This window comes from Notolabrus celidotus, chromosome 4, assembly GCF_009762535.1.
Source record: "Notolabrus celidotus isolate fNotCel1 chromosome 4, fNotCel1.pri, whole genome shotgun sequence".
NCBI lineage: Eukaryota > Metazoa > Chordata > Actinopteri > Labriformes > Labridae > Notolabrus > Notolabrus celidotus.
This window is the reverse complement of record NC_048275.1, coordinates 18,871,361-18,883,520: the sequence shown is the minus strand read 5'-3', so window position 1 is coordinate 18,883,520 and position 12,160 is coordinate 18,871,361. Positions and strand designations below refer to the sequence as shown.

General features: G+C 38.3%; 1 protein-coding gene across 1 annotated transcript; it reads left to right on the top strand.

The window, feature by feature from the left end:
• rtkn2a (rhotekin 2a) lies at positions 1-11,815 on the top strand. The gene is made up of 12 exons (XM_034681833.1): positions 1-205; positions 2,667-2,866; positions 3,056-3,114; positions 4,366-4,419; positions 4,518-4,635; positions 4,898-5,098; positions 5,640-5,734; positions 6,752-6,858; positions 6,943-7,074; positions 7,524-7,692; positions 7,931-8,038; positions 8,927-11,815. The coding sequence occupies exons 1-12, from the start codon at positions 44-46 to the stop codon at positions 9,610-9,612; spliced, it is 2,091 nt and encodes a 696-aa protein (XP_034537724.1). The 5' UTR covers positions 1-43; the 3' UTR covers positions 9,613-11,815.
• The last annotated feature ends 345 nt before the right edge of the window (positions 11,816-12,160 follow it).

Below are 12,160 nucleotides of genomic sequence, written 5' to 3'. Positions count from 1 at the left end.
CGTTGGAGGGGCGTGGCCGCGTGGCTGGAAGTCAGGAGCAGGAATGTCGAGGAGCGAATGGATGTACAACATGGACGACCCGCGGGATGTTCAAATTTCCAAGCGAAACGGGAGCACCAGGTCCATAATGTCGGCAGGTTCCGCGGTGGCAATGGAGATTAAACGGAAGAAAATACGACACAGCACCCTATTCCACCAAACAGAGGTACGGGCACAGAGAAACCGAGACCACGACGGTTGGTTTTGCTGTCAAATTAGAATCACAATGACAGGTCGGTTGACTCTTGAGGAGGGGGGTTCAAAGTGCAACGACCGCAGATAAACTAGTTCACGCTTCATTTTTACTTCACAAACTGATTACAACAGCTGGGGTATTCTGTAAACTATGCTAACATATTTGGTCTATCGTCTTTGTGAGCATTTTACACACCCTGGCCTTCAGTTCCCGAGGACAAAGCGAGCAGGGGGTTTGGGAACTGCCCCCCTTTCAACGTTATTCTGAAACCAGAGCTGTGTGAGCTCTCTCTGCGTTATTGAATGTTTCCTCAGCATCATGTGCAGAAATAATGCTTTTCTGTTTGCTCCTAACATCGCTCAAACTCATTTCATTTCAGACCAAAAGCATGAAACGATGCCTGAGTCTTCTGAATGACACTCAACAGATAGTAGAGGATCTGAATTTGTTGTACATACGACAGATTTCTAAGAAGCTACAGGTGCATATACTGTAGTATGAGGGTCAAAAGGAACATGATGTTGTTTGTATCCATAAATCAGCTGTGCATGCGTTTTAGACAGTCATTTGACTGATTTCCATTTCAAACAGAAAGAGTTGCATTTTCAATTAAAGCTGCTGTGAGGAACTTTTTATTCATATCAACTTTGGCGCCCCATTGTGGACAAAGTGATACCCCTTATATCTTGTTCTCTACATGCAAAAGTAGTGTTTTCAACAAAAACCTCACCCTGCTGTCTTTTAACAGCCACATTTATCACTCAATGTGATTATTTGCCATGAAAACAGCCGAAAAAGGGGGTTTCTAAAGCCAAATGTCAATCATGTGGTCTGACACCTACCCCCTCTGAGTGGTTTAAGGCATTAAAAATGACAACAGAGAAGATATCAATGTTGTTGTTTATGGTTTTGTTTGCTTTTGAAGGTCATAAAGAGGCATCGGTGTTGGTTTCAGTCTGTTTCTCAGCTGGTGAAAAACTCCTCATAGTGCCTTTAAGTTTGATAAGTTTTGACACCTACTTATATCAGACGTCATCATACTCCTTTTGACTTTACATAGGTAACTACCATAGACTGTATAAAATAGGTAACTACCCAGCTAGCAATGATCTGTTCTAAAAACATTCTGTTAATGTTACAGAGAATGTTACTGTAATGTTTTCAGCAGGAAGGTTGCTTTGTGTTCAAAGAATTTTCTCTAGGAACATTCTCTAAAAACATTAATAAAATGTTAGGTAAACATTCATGAAATGTTAAGTGACAACAACAGTGCCCCAATGTTCTTGAAACATTCTCAGCTGGAAGTTTTCTTTATGTTCACAATTTGTTCTCAGATAACGTTCTCTAAAAACATTCAATAATCTGTGAATCAAAGAATGTTAACAAAACATCCTTTGAATTTTAAAGATAAAACTTTCTATCTTTGTTCTAATTAAACATCCCAAGAATATTCTTAAATAAAACATTTTGTGATTTGAGGTGTCAGTGACATCCTGAAAACATTCTTTACATGTTGCTTTGAGAATGTTTATTTTATTCATTCATTCATTTTATAGAAAACATACAATAATCTATACCAAAGAATATTACCAGAACATCATCTGAGTGTTAAAGACAAAATGTTCTTCTTTCATTGATAGTTAACAAAAAAGGAACATTATTTAAATCGATAAACATCCATAAGATGTTCTTTGAATATTTCTCTCAAAATCTCTTGAAACATAATCAGAACGAATAGGGACTGTTAGCCAATGTGGTGAGAACATTCCATGCTAGCTGGGTAGACCAAACTATAGTACTATTTCATATCATTATACACATATTGTTTGCAGCATGCCATCCCGACATTTAAAAACTTCATCCTTGTAATCAAAATTGCCTCTGATCTTAGTTGATTATGTACTAACAATAGTTATTCCATCTAACAAACATAGTTTGTCGTACTCACAACTTTTAGCATTTCACATCATTCCTATTAAAAGTTGCTCTTGAGTGATGAGAACATGTTGGCTACATGGTCTCAAAATTATTTTCAAAACATCAGCCTATCATTGTCAAATAAATTGTGGGTGTACCCTTACTGTATGTTGGTAACTAACAGTGGTTGCCTGAGAGCCTTGTAATACTCCACTTATACCATCATTCATTAGAATGTAGTTTATGATCATAGCAGAGGGTGTGGTGTTAAAGTGAGCAAAATGTATGTCTCTGTGTTTTTCCCCCACATTTATATACATTAAATTATTCTGCTATCAGAGGATTACTCGCTATAGGCTGAATATCAGAATTGGTATGGGGAAGAAAAGAATAGTATCAGAACATCTCTAATTATTATTCAAGAGCAACTTAACTTCAGTAAAATAAACATTTAGAAATCTGATTGAAATCTGAATTATTATTTACACTTTCACCCTTGTATATTCTGTCCAAGAACACTAACATACAGGAGAAGCTGGACTTTGAGATGCGGATGCGTGAGGGTGCCTACAAGCTGCTCCTCGCCTGTAGCAAGAGGGACCAGGTTCTCAATGCCTCCAAGAACTTGCAGACCTGCAATGCCAGGATCAAGGCTTATCTCACACAGCTGCAGAAGAAGAAAGAGGAGCAAGACATGATGGGGGCAGTCGGGAGGTGAGGAGTTGTGAGCTAACTGTGTCCTCATTCCTGGGTTATGTTTTTTAAAGTTTCTGAAACCCAATTTCATGGGTGACTCAGGACAGATCTGAGTGGGTTTTGAATTTGAAGTGCTGTCTTGTTGCAGTGAATTCTGATAAACACAATTTGATTTCTTGTAATCATCGATAACATTTTTTATTTCAGTCTTGTGGACCCAGCTTCAGATGGCCGCATACCTTGCAATGGGACAATTGCAATGTCTGGTAGGACTGCTAATTGCTTTTCGAGAATCATGACTGAAGGGTTGACTGATATTGTTTTTTTTTAAGGGCGATACTTATACCAATTATTAGTAGTTCATGATAACCGATATTTGGAACTAGGGATGCACGATATTGGATTTTTTGCCGATATCCAATATGCCGATATTTTACAACTCATTTAGCCAATTACTGATACCGATACCGATATTTTTTCCCGCACACCTAATGCAGAGATCATCCATTCTCTTCTGTATTGGAATTAGCGTACAGTATTATGGTGATACTCTTATCACATTTGTTATGTAATATCAATTTTTTGTGCAAAATAAGAAAAATACTTAATACTTAAAACTGCATATTTATTTATGACAAATGCTTTCAAACAAAATTCCTACAAAAACCTACTTAAAACTTGGATGATGCTCTCCCTGACATAACAATACCCACAACCAGGGCAAATTTGACCAATTTCACATTTGACATAGTAAGTAAACCTAGCCTCTGTTCACAGGGAACATGTGAAAAGTGCAACTGTACAGCAATTAAACCCAAATTAAATAAAATGGTTTATTCTTTGACAGTAAATGTGCCTAAATGAGTCAGCTACGTGTACCTTACAGACTGCTGCTTAAATTCAAATTTAACTTAAAACATGAGCCCAACATGTAAACGTGTGCAGCAGCCCATTATTCTATCGGTTAATTATATCGGCGGATATCGCCGTGTTGGCCGATATCCGATAGTTCATTTTAAAGCCAATAACGGCCGACAACGATAACGTACCGATAATATCATGCATCCCTATTTGGAACCAATATACATTTTCAATATAAATGAAACACTTACTGTCAAAATTTAGAATTTGGGATATTACAAACTCTTATACAAGACTGTGTATAAATGCCTTTAGCAAATGTCACAAAACAGAACCGTCAACATCATACACACAGTTAACAGTTAACTAGATACAGTACTGTTAGCAAATTAGATCACAGTGGGACCCACAGTTGCACACTTTTTAATGAATTAATTTTATTGTCAATTAATAAAATAAAACACAGATACAGATAATCGTACAAATACAGAATATCGGCGCCTATAAGCGTCCAATGCCGATAACCAGTCTACCTCTACTTAAAAGACAAATGTTGTTTTAATGGACACATTTTCCCAACAAAGTCTTGGCGGGATTTAGAAATTAAATCTGTGTACTGTTGCTTTAACATACCTTTCTCTTCTCTTCCTGTGTAGGGCTGCGACTCCCTTTGATGTGGAGGGATTCAGACCACTTTAACAACAGAGGGAGTACGTTTTTCTCTGCAGTATCAACACTCATGCCCTCTGTTTAGTTTTACCTCACTCTGCGTGGTATAACACACACTTTGCTTTCCTTGTGACAACAGGCTCTCGTCGAGTGGCGTTGTTCTGTCTGATGCAGATTGGCTCAGAGGTGTTTGACACAGAGATGATGGTGGTGGACAGATCAGTCACTGACGTCTGCTTTGAGGGAGTCACCATCTTGTAAGTCATTATTACACATGTTAGATCGGTAATGTCATCAAGTGGAATTAACTTAAATATTTTGTGGATTTACAATAAAAATGTGGTCATATAGTTTTGGACTTATATGCATGAAAAACAGAATGATTATTAAGTTTTAGAGATCAAAATTGTTGTGGAAAAATAAACCATTCTTGATTCTTAAATATTTTGTTTTAACTTTTGCTCTGGATAAAACCTGGTTTAATGTTTGTGCTCTGAATTTCTCCCTCCTCTCTCGTAGTAAAGATGTTGGTCCTCAGTTTGAGCTCAAGGTGGAGCTGTGGAGCTGTGCCCTGGAGGAAGAGCTCACATTAGTCAACACACCAAAGAAGTTTGCCAAGAAGCTCCGCAACTCCCTTGGAAAGACAGCTGGGAAAAAGCTCTGCCCTCTGCTGGAGAGTCATGACCCTGACACTTTCCTGCAGCACAACCCCATACCAGTGTAAGTATTGTGTTATCCCATAAAACCCTTTACAGACTTTTGGCTCTCTATTTAAGGTTTCTGCAGCTGGGAACTGACTCAATCATGGCTTGTTACTGGAAGAAAGGTTTTAGCTGCAGGCTCTCAAACAGGGTTGTAAACAAATCACACTGAATGAGTATTGAAATGAGGGTTAAACCAATATTAGGAATAAAGACCCCCAGGACTTCAAAGATTTTTTTTGTACCAATACATTGAACACTCTCTTTTGTGAAAGCCTTTGATGTTTCTGCCGGCATTTTATTTGTGTCTGCAAAGAAATGTAGTTAACAGCTTTCAGAGCATCAAATGAAAACTGAACATCTGTGAGTGATACAAACCACCTGCCCAGTTTGAGGAGAAACTAACATTGATATAACTTTGTCATTTATTATTTTGGGGGGTTTGGAGTCAAGCATTAAACATTTTTGCAAGAGCTTTGGAAGCCAAGGAATTGTAAAAAGTTGATGTTGTTTACTTGAATAATGCTGAACTTTGTGTTTTTTGTGTCTGTCTATAAAAGAGGAGCCAAGTACAGCCTGCTGGCTTACACTACACTGTGTCTGCCTGAGGCTGAAGGCAGCTTTCAGTCGCATTCCCTCATCGTCCTTCAAAATGGTAAGAAGGAACAAAAGTGTGGATGTAATTGAGTTATGCTTTTGATTCAGTATGATGGTAATAGCACAATATATCTACTACAAAGAAAGCAATAAAAATGAAGCAGATTAATTTTGATTGAATTATCAAAGGACAGCTTGGATTAATTTTCTTCTTTAGCACTAGCAATGTTGATAAAAGTACAAGGAAGTTGGTTCCTAGGCAGATCTTTGTTATGCAGCTCTATTTTCAGTTCTACTACAAGTTTAAAATCCTCACATGTCAAATAGCTTTGTAACGGGAACACACACAACTTGCTTATGTGTGTTTGATGTCATTAACTACACCTGTATAACTGGGAAGTCTGTTGAATTATGTTTGAACCTTGTTACCTCAGATCATGATGATTTAACCCTCCTGATATGTTCGTTTCTCTGGAACAGCAATAAAGTTGCTGGGTCAATTTGACCCAGGGCATATTCAATTATCCAAAAGTGTCAGAAACCCCAAAAAATCCCAATACACATTTTTTAATCTAATTTTTAACTCCATTACTAACCATTTAAATCCAGATTTATTCCATTGGTGTTCTTTAATTCTCACAGATCATGCTTCAATGAGGATAAATCACTTGTTTTTTATTAAAATTCATGTTAAAACTTTTTTTAATGTACATTGGAAAGCCCTAAATATAAATACAATGCAAAAAATGATTATACTTTATTTTTTATTTTTTTATTTTTATGAAGTGATGTTGATAAATTAACAAGACACCTCTTCTGTCACATGCTGCCCAGGTTTTTATGCTGCATTTAGCTGGTTTGGAAGGCATATATTGCCTAAAATAGACTTTTAAAAGGGTCAATTTGACCCACAACATAACAGGAGGGTTAAAGATGTGTCCCTTCGTCTTTACGTAGATTATAGAAGTATTTATGTCATATGAAAGCGTCTGTATATTTGGAGTTTTATTTGCTCTGCTGCTTTTGTTGTGGCATACTCTACCATTGAATCTCCCAATACTTTTCATCCCCTCAGCCGAGTGGTCATCCTGGCTTCCACTATATGGCAACCTCTGCTGCCGGTTGGTGGCCCAGCCGGTCTGCATGACACAGAGCATGATGACTGGCTACCTGAACCAGAAGGTGTGTTGAATGCTCACACCATAGAGCAGTTCCTGGTGATAACAGCACAGTTCCTTTCTTATTTGTTATTCTGGTGATTTATAGCAAAGCGTGGAGGGGATGCACCGCTGCTGCAGTCTGTACTGTGTGTTGAGTGCTGGCGTTTTATCCTGCTACTTCACACCTGAAGAAATTGAGGCTAAAGTGCAGCCAACTCTCAACGTTCCCATCAACAGAGTAAGACAGGATCCAAACGTTCTGTTCCTCGCTGTAGTTTGCCTTTATACTGTATGTTCATGTTTAAATGTTTTTATTAGATGTATCAATGTGAAGGTGTTAATAACACCAAGATGCTGCTGAGGCTGTCCATGTTATTGCTGTTCATGCATTATTATGTTTTAATTGCACAGTCTGGTTAGCAGAATTTTGTATTAGATATAATCCTCACATTCATTCTTACTGATTTAAACCATAGCACTGAGTTTTCCCTAACGTTTGCAGTATAAACAAGATGCCACATTATTCACTGATATGCTGTTTGCATCTTTGGCATTTTGCTGCTGAATTAAAATGTATTTCTGCAATATCAGCGATGTGCTTTTTAGTGCAATTCCTCACAGAGCTCTCATTTGTTTCTATGGAACTAATTTTCAGCTTATAGTAAGTTATTGCGGTTGTTTCTGCAGGAGACTCGAATCCGTGTAATAGAGAAGGAGTCAGCAGGACAGAGATCCAGGAGTCTGTCCATCATGAACCCTTCACCAGAGGGATCTCAGACCCTCGTCTTCAGCACAGATACCAGAGAGGAGCTGGAGGACTGGATGGTCGCCCTGAACCAGCACCTCTATGATCAGAGTGAGATATTATATATGATGTTGATATTAAACTACAGATCCCCTAAAGTGCACCTGTGTTTATACAGAGCAGAAACACATTTCTTTGTTCTGCTAGAAGCTCTTTTATGTGTTTGAGATTAATGAAACAAAGTAAAGTGATTACATTAGTCTGTTGATGCAATATATTTAGCTCACTTCAGAATAGATAGCTCAACCTTTTATCTGTATCTCTGGTGGCTCTCCTTGTTTATAACCAGGCCAGTGGCTGCACTGCTGCAACCAGCTAATGAAGATCGAGGTTGCATCACCACGGAAACCATCTCTTTTCCTCACCAAGCAGGCTGACTCGGTTTACAATGACCTCAGTAAGTGGAATATATGGGACAAGTGGCTGAAGTGAGTTAGATTGAAGTGGATTATTGCTCTTTGCTGTTTTTCAAGATTCATATTTATAGAAATAGAACAAAAACAGAACAATAATTCAAGTTACTTTGTGTCATACACTGGTGTTGACACAATCAAATAGAACCGCAGGAAAATTCAGCAGAGATTAGATTTCTGAAATTTAAGATCATAAAATATTTGAAGTCTGGTTTTCATTTTGTAGAGGTATCACATTTTAGATGGTGCTTTGACTGAGACATACTTTTTCAATTCCATGCTGTCAAGTAGGAGTTGATGCATTTTCATTCATCTTTTGGATTTGATTGTTTATGTGACAGTTCACAACATTTACAACAGTTTATAATAATAATAATAATAATAATAATAATAATAATAATAATAATAATAATAATAATAATGCTTTTTATTTATAAAAGCGCTTTAAAAGTTTCTCAAAGACACTTTACAAGGGAAAAAACAATTGTACTATAGAAAAGCAGAGGAAAACAGTGCAAAAAAGCAAAGGAAAGCAACAAAACAAAACAAAAATCAGTCAATTAAAGGTTAAAAGCCTTTGTAAATAGGTGGGTTTTGAGTCCGGATTTGAATTTGGTGAGTGAAGGAGAGAATCTGAAGTGTTAGTATGTATTCTTTCACAGAGGATGTAAGGAAATTTGGCCACATTATATTGAAGTGGAAACAAAGATTATTAGCAACTTTACAAGATTAAAAAACAAGCAAGTTTTTAAATGTAGGCGATATAGTTGAGTATGCTACGTCTGTGTTAATAGCCACTTACTGCTGTAAGCTGTCCATCATCTGTCTATCTGTTTGACATTATCCTAATGTTCTTCTTCTTGGACATGCAGGTATAAATTCACCTGGCAAATTTGAGAGCATCACAGACATGATCCACAATAAAATCGAGGAGACAGACGGCCACTTTCTCATTGGTCCTGAGGAGGAGAAAGATGCACCTAATTGGTCCACTCTCTTTGACGGGTCCCATTCAGTGCTAGTGCAGAAGAATGTTCTGTCAAAGAGCAAGACCTCCACCCCTTGCTCAAGCCCTAACCCAAGTACCAGCTCTACACCCATCAGCAACAAGAAGCGTCGTGCCCCGCCCCCTCCCCCTGATAGAAAGGCTTATGCTCCTCCTACCCGTCCTGCCAGACCTCCCCCGCCTGTTTCTCTTTATCCTCCTCCTCCTCCTCCTCAAAACCAGGAGAAGGAAAACTCCAGCACTTGCACTTCACGCCCACCTACGAGGTCCAAAACTGGCAGACCGTCTCTGGACGCCAAATTTTCTGCGATCATCCAGCAGCTCCAGAGGAACAACACAGGAGGTACTGGAGCCATCAGCCGCAAAAATGCTCCATTGGGTGTCCTCGAGGTACAACCACAAAGTCAGCCTCTCCAGCAGCTGGAGTACCAGACCAGCGAAGCCAGTGATGAACACGGCTTCTTTAGACCAAGTCACGGTCCCGGTCCTGTCCCTGCACCTGCACCGAGGAGTAAACTGAGGAAGTCTTTCAGAGAGAGGATGAACCTGTAAGCCTTTGACCACATCTAGATTCAACCAACTAGTCCTACCTTATATCATAACCACTAAAACAAACAAGTGTAACAACACATAGACTTTAAAATCTAGTTCCAATAGAATTAGATATTTGACTTTACCTCAGTAATAATGTGCTGATGTTTCTGGCATTAGTTGGTTCTAAAAATTGACGTCATGAAATACTGCGTATATGCTTCCACTCATACCTTCTCATTAGATATGAACTGAGAGCCAGGAGATGGTTAGCTTGGCTTAGCACTGAGATCTGAAAAAAATGTGTGAAAGTGCACTTCAGCGCTTTAAGGTTGCAATTTTTTACAGACTAAACAAGATAAATGTGATTGATGAGCTGAAGAGATTAAGCTAACCATCTCTTGACTGGCTTTATTTTGGGCTGACAAATAAGAGTGGTATCAGTCTACATAAATGGATTTCCCTGTGATGTTGAATTATGTCTCGTAACTAAAGGATGGTTGGATGATTTTATCACTTAAGAAAAGATCCTCACTGTCCATCATGGCAACTCAAATCCCAGTTGACACCTCATGCCACAATATCAATACTACATTGATGCACCTCCAGCTCCATTACTCTCTTATAAACTTTCTCATGTGCAGCTAACCCATAGATGAATCTGAGAGCTGAATGTTGGCTCGAGCTCCACCATCATCAATCCCACTAAAATGGAAAAGGCTTATTTCTCAGCTCTGCCACTGGAACATGGAGCGAAGAAAGAGCCCTTGCAAAAGCACTCAAATTGGAATTGATCCATTGGCCGACTGTGGACGAGTCATTCCTTTTGGAACTATTGACTTATTCCACTCACTGTGACAATTTTATGACCACTAGAGCTGATTTTAAGGGAACAAGATTTTAGGAGCAATTGCAGGCACTAATGTGACTTCTCCATTTCCCAGAGGTCTTTATAATGAAGTGACCTCGGCTTTCAGTGGCTACACAGTATGTTCAACATAATTTAACACTGCAGCCCATAACTGCCTGGAGCATAATTGAATGAATGAGTCTTTTAGTGGCTAAAATAATAAATGGCCTTGTTTTCGTGTTTTAAACTTATCCAGTACTGGCAACCACGGAATATTTTAAACACTTAACAATCACATGCTGAAGAATGGGCCTCTTTATAACACAGAAAGTGCAAAACATTTAGATACTTTCTCTGAAACGGCTTGGCAGGATGAAGCAATATGGAGAAAGCTACAATCCCATTTTATTTTATCTCACCCTCTAAATTCCTTTTAATCAAGAGAGGGGGATGTACTGTAGATTTTGGGGGGAGGCGGATTACAGGAGGATTTAGTTAAAGCCGTGAAAGACCCGAGAATGGGTTGTATAAAGGGAATGCTGCTTAATATGAGGAGTTTTTTTCCTGAATGTTTCTGTGAACTAACAGTACAGTAGTCACTTTGATGTTGGACTGTGAAAACCTGAAAAAACAAAGAGAATTTAAAAAGGCAGGTCTTGCAGCATTAGATTGACTGATGTGGATTTGTTTACATATTAGCCCAATTACTATAGTACAGATTATTTATACTCCATCAAAACTTCGATCATTTTCAGCTGGATAAAGTGTGCAAGAGACAAACAGCATGTTTATTATTTTGGAAGCTAATCTTAAACAGTATTTCAGATTAACTGTAACAACAGTGAATTTAGTTTCATGCACCCCTTGGGGGAAATGTCACTCCTCTGAACATAATGTTCTGTGGAGGGCATGTGATCTAAATGTAGCAACCAAACAAAGACTGAACATTCTCAACTTTGATCAAAGTAATGAAACAATTAGTTTAATCTGTGTTTTAAAAATGTCTTTATATTTGTCCTCTCCATTTTAACACTATAGGACAGCAATTCCAGGGCCAGCATTTATTTGTAGTTTTGTTAAAAAGAAAATGTCCTCTTTTGATTTAACAGTATGATCCTGTCATCTCAATGTTCCTTTTAGCAAATTAATTATTTAGACTTTAGGGGGCACTTTGTTTATGTACTTGTAAGTAGGACTACATTAATCTTGCCCTAGTGCTGAATAATTTGTGTATAGTGCAATGTGAAAAATATCATAGTTATTTTTGTTTCTCAATAAGTGCAATTCTCCACTCTCTCTTTCTTCACTGTTGTCTTGGAAGCTAACTGTATTTTTTTATTCTCGCTGATCTGCAATAAAACGGCCTACTTTCTACCCCGGTGAGGCTGCTTTATTTTTGCTGAGCTCGAAAGTATTACTGAATATTTTTCATGGTAAAGATTTACCAGGGGGTGGCAATAAAAGTCAAAGGATAGCTTTTATTATAGCCCAACACACATCCCAGAGAGATACACGCATGGGCACATTTCTCCACTGCAGCAAACACTGGAGAGGATTCTCTGGCTGGGAGCCCAGAAGTAGCCTGTTGTGAAGATTAAGGCGGATGGAATCTCATAGCCAGATAATGGTATTACAATAATACAAGCCCATTCACACTGAATGTACTCAGGGAAAAATAGAACATTACATTGATGTTCGTACACTGGTGTTAGATATCAC

Bases quoted from the DNA above. Each gene is read 5' to 3' on its own strand.
- rtkn2a (XM_034681833.1), top strand. From the start codon at position 44: ATGTCGAGGAGCGAATGGATGTACAACATGGACGACCCGCGGGATGTT. The intron at 206-2,666 runs GTACGGGCACAG...ATTCTGTCCAAG, and splicing joins CCCTATTCCACCAAACAGAG to AACACTAACATACAGGAGAA. The intron at 3,115-4,365 runs GTAGGACTGCTA...CTTCCTGTGTAG, and splicing joins TGGGACAATTGCAATGTCTG to GGCTGCGACTCCCTTTGATG.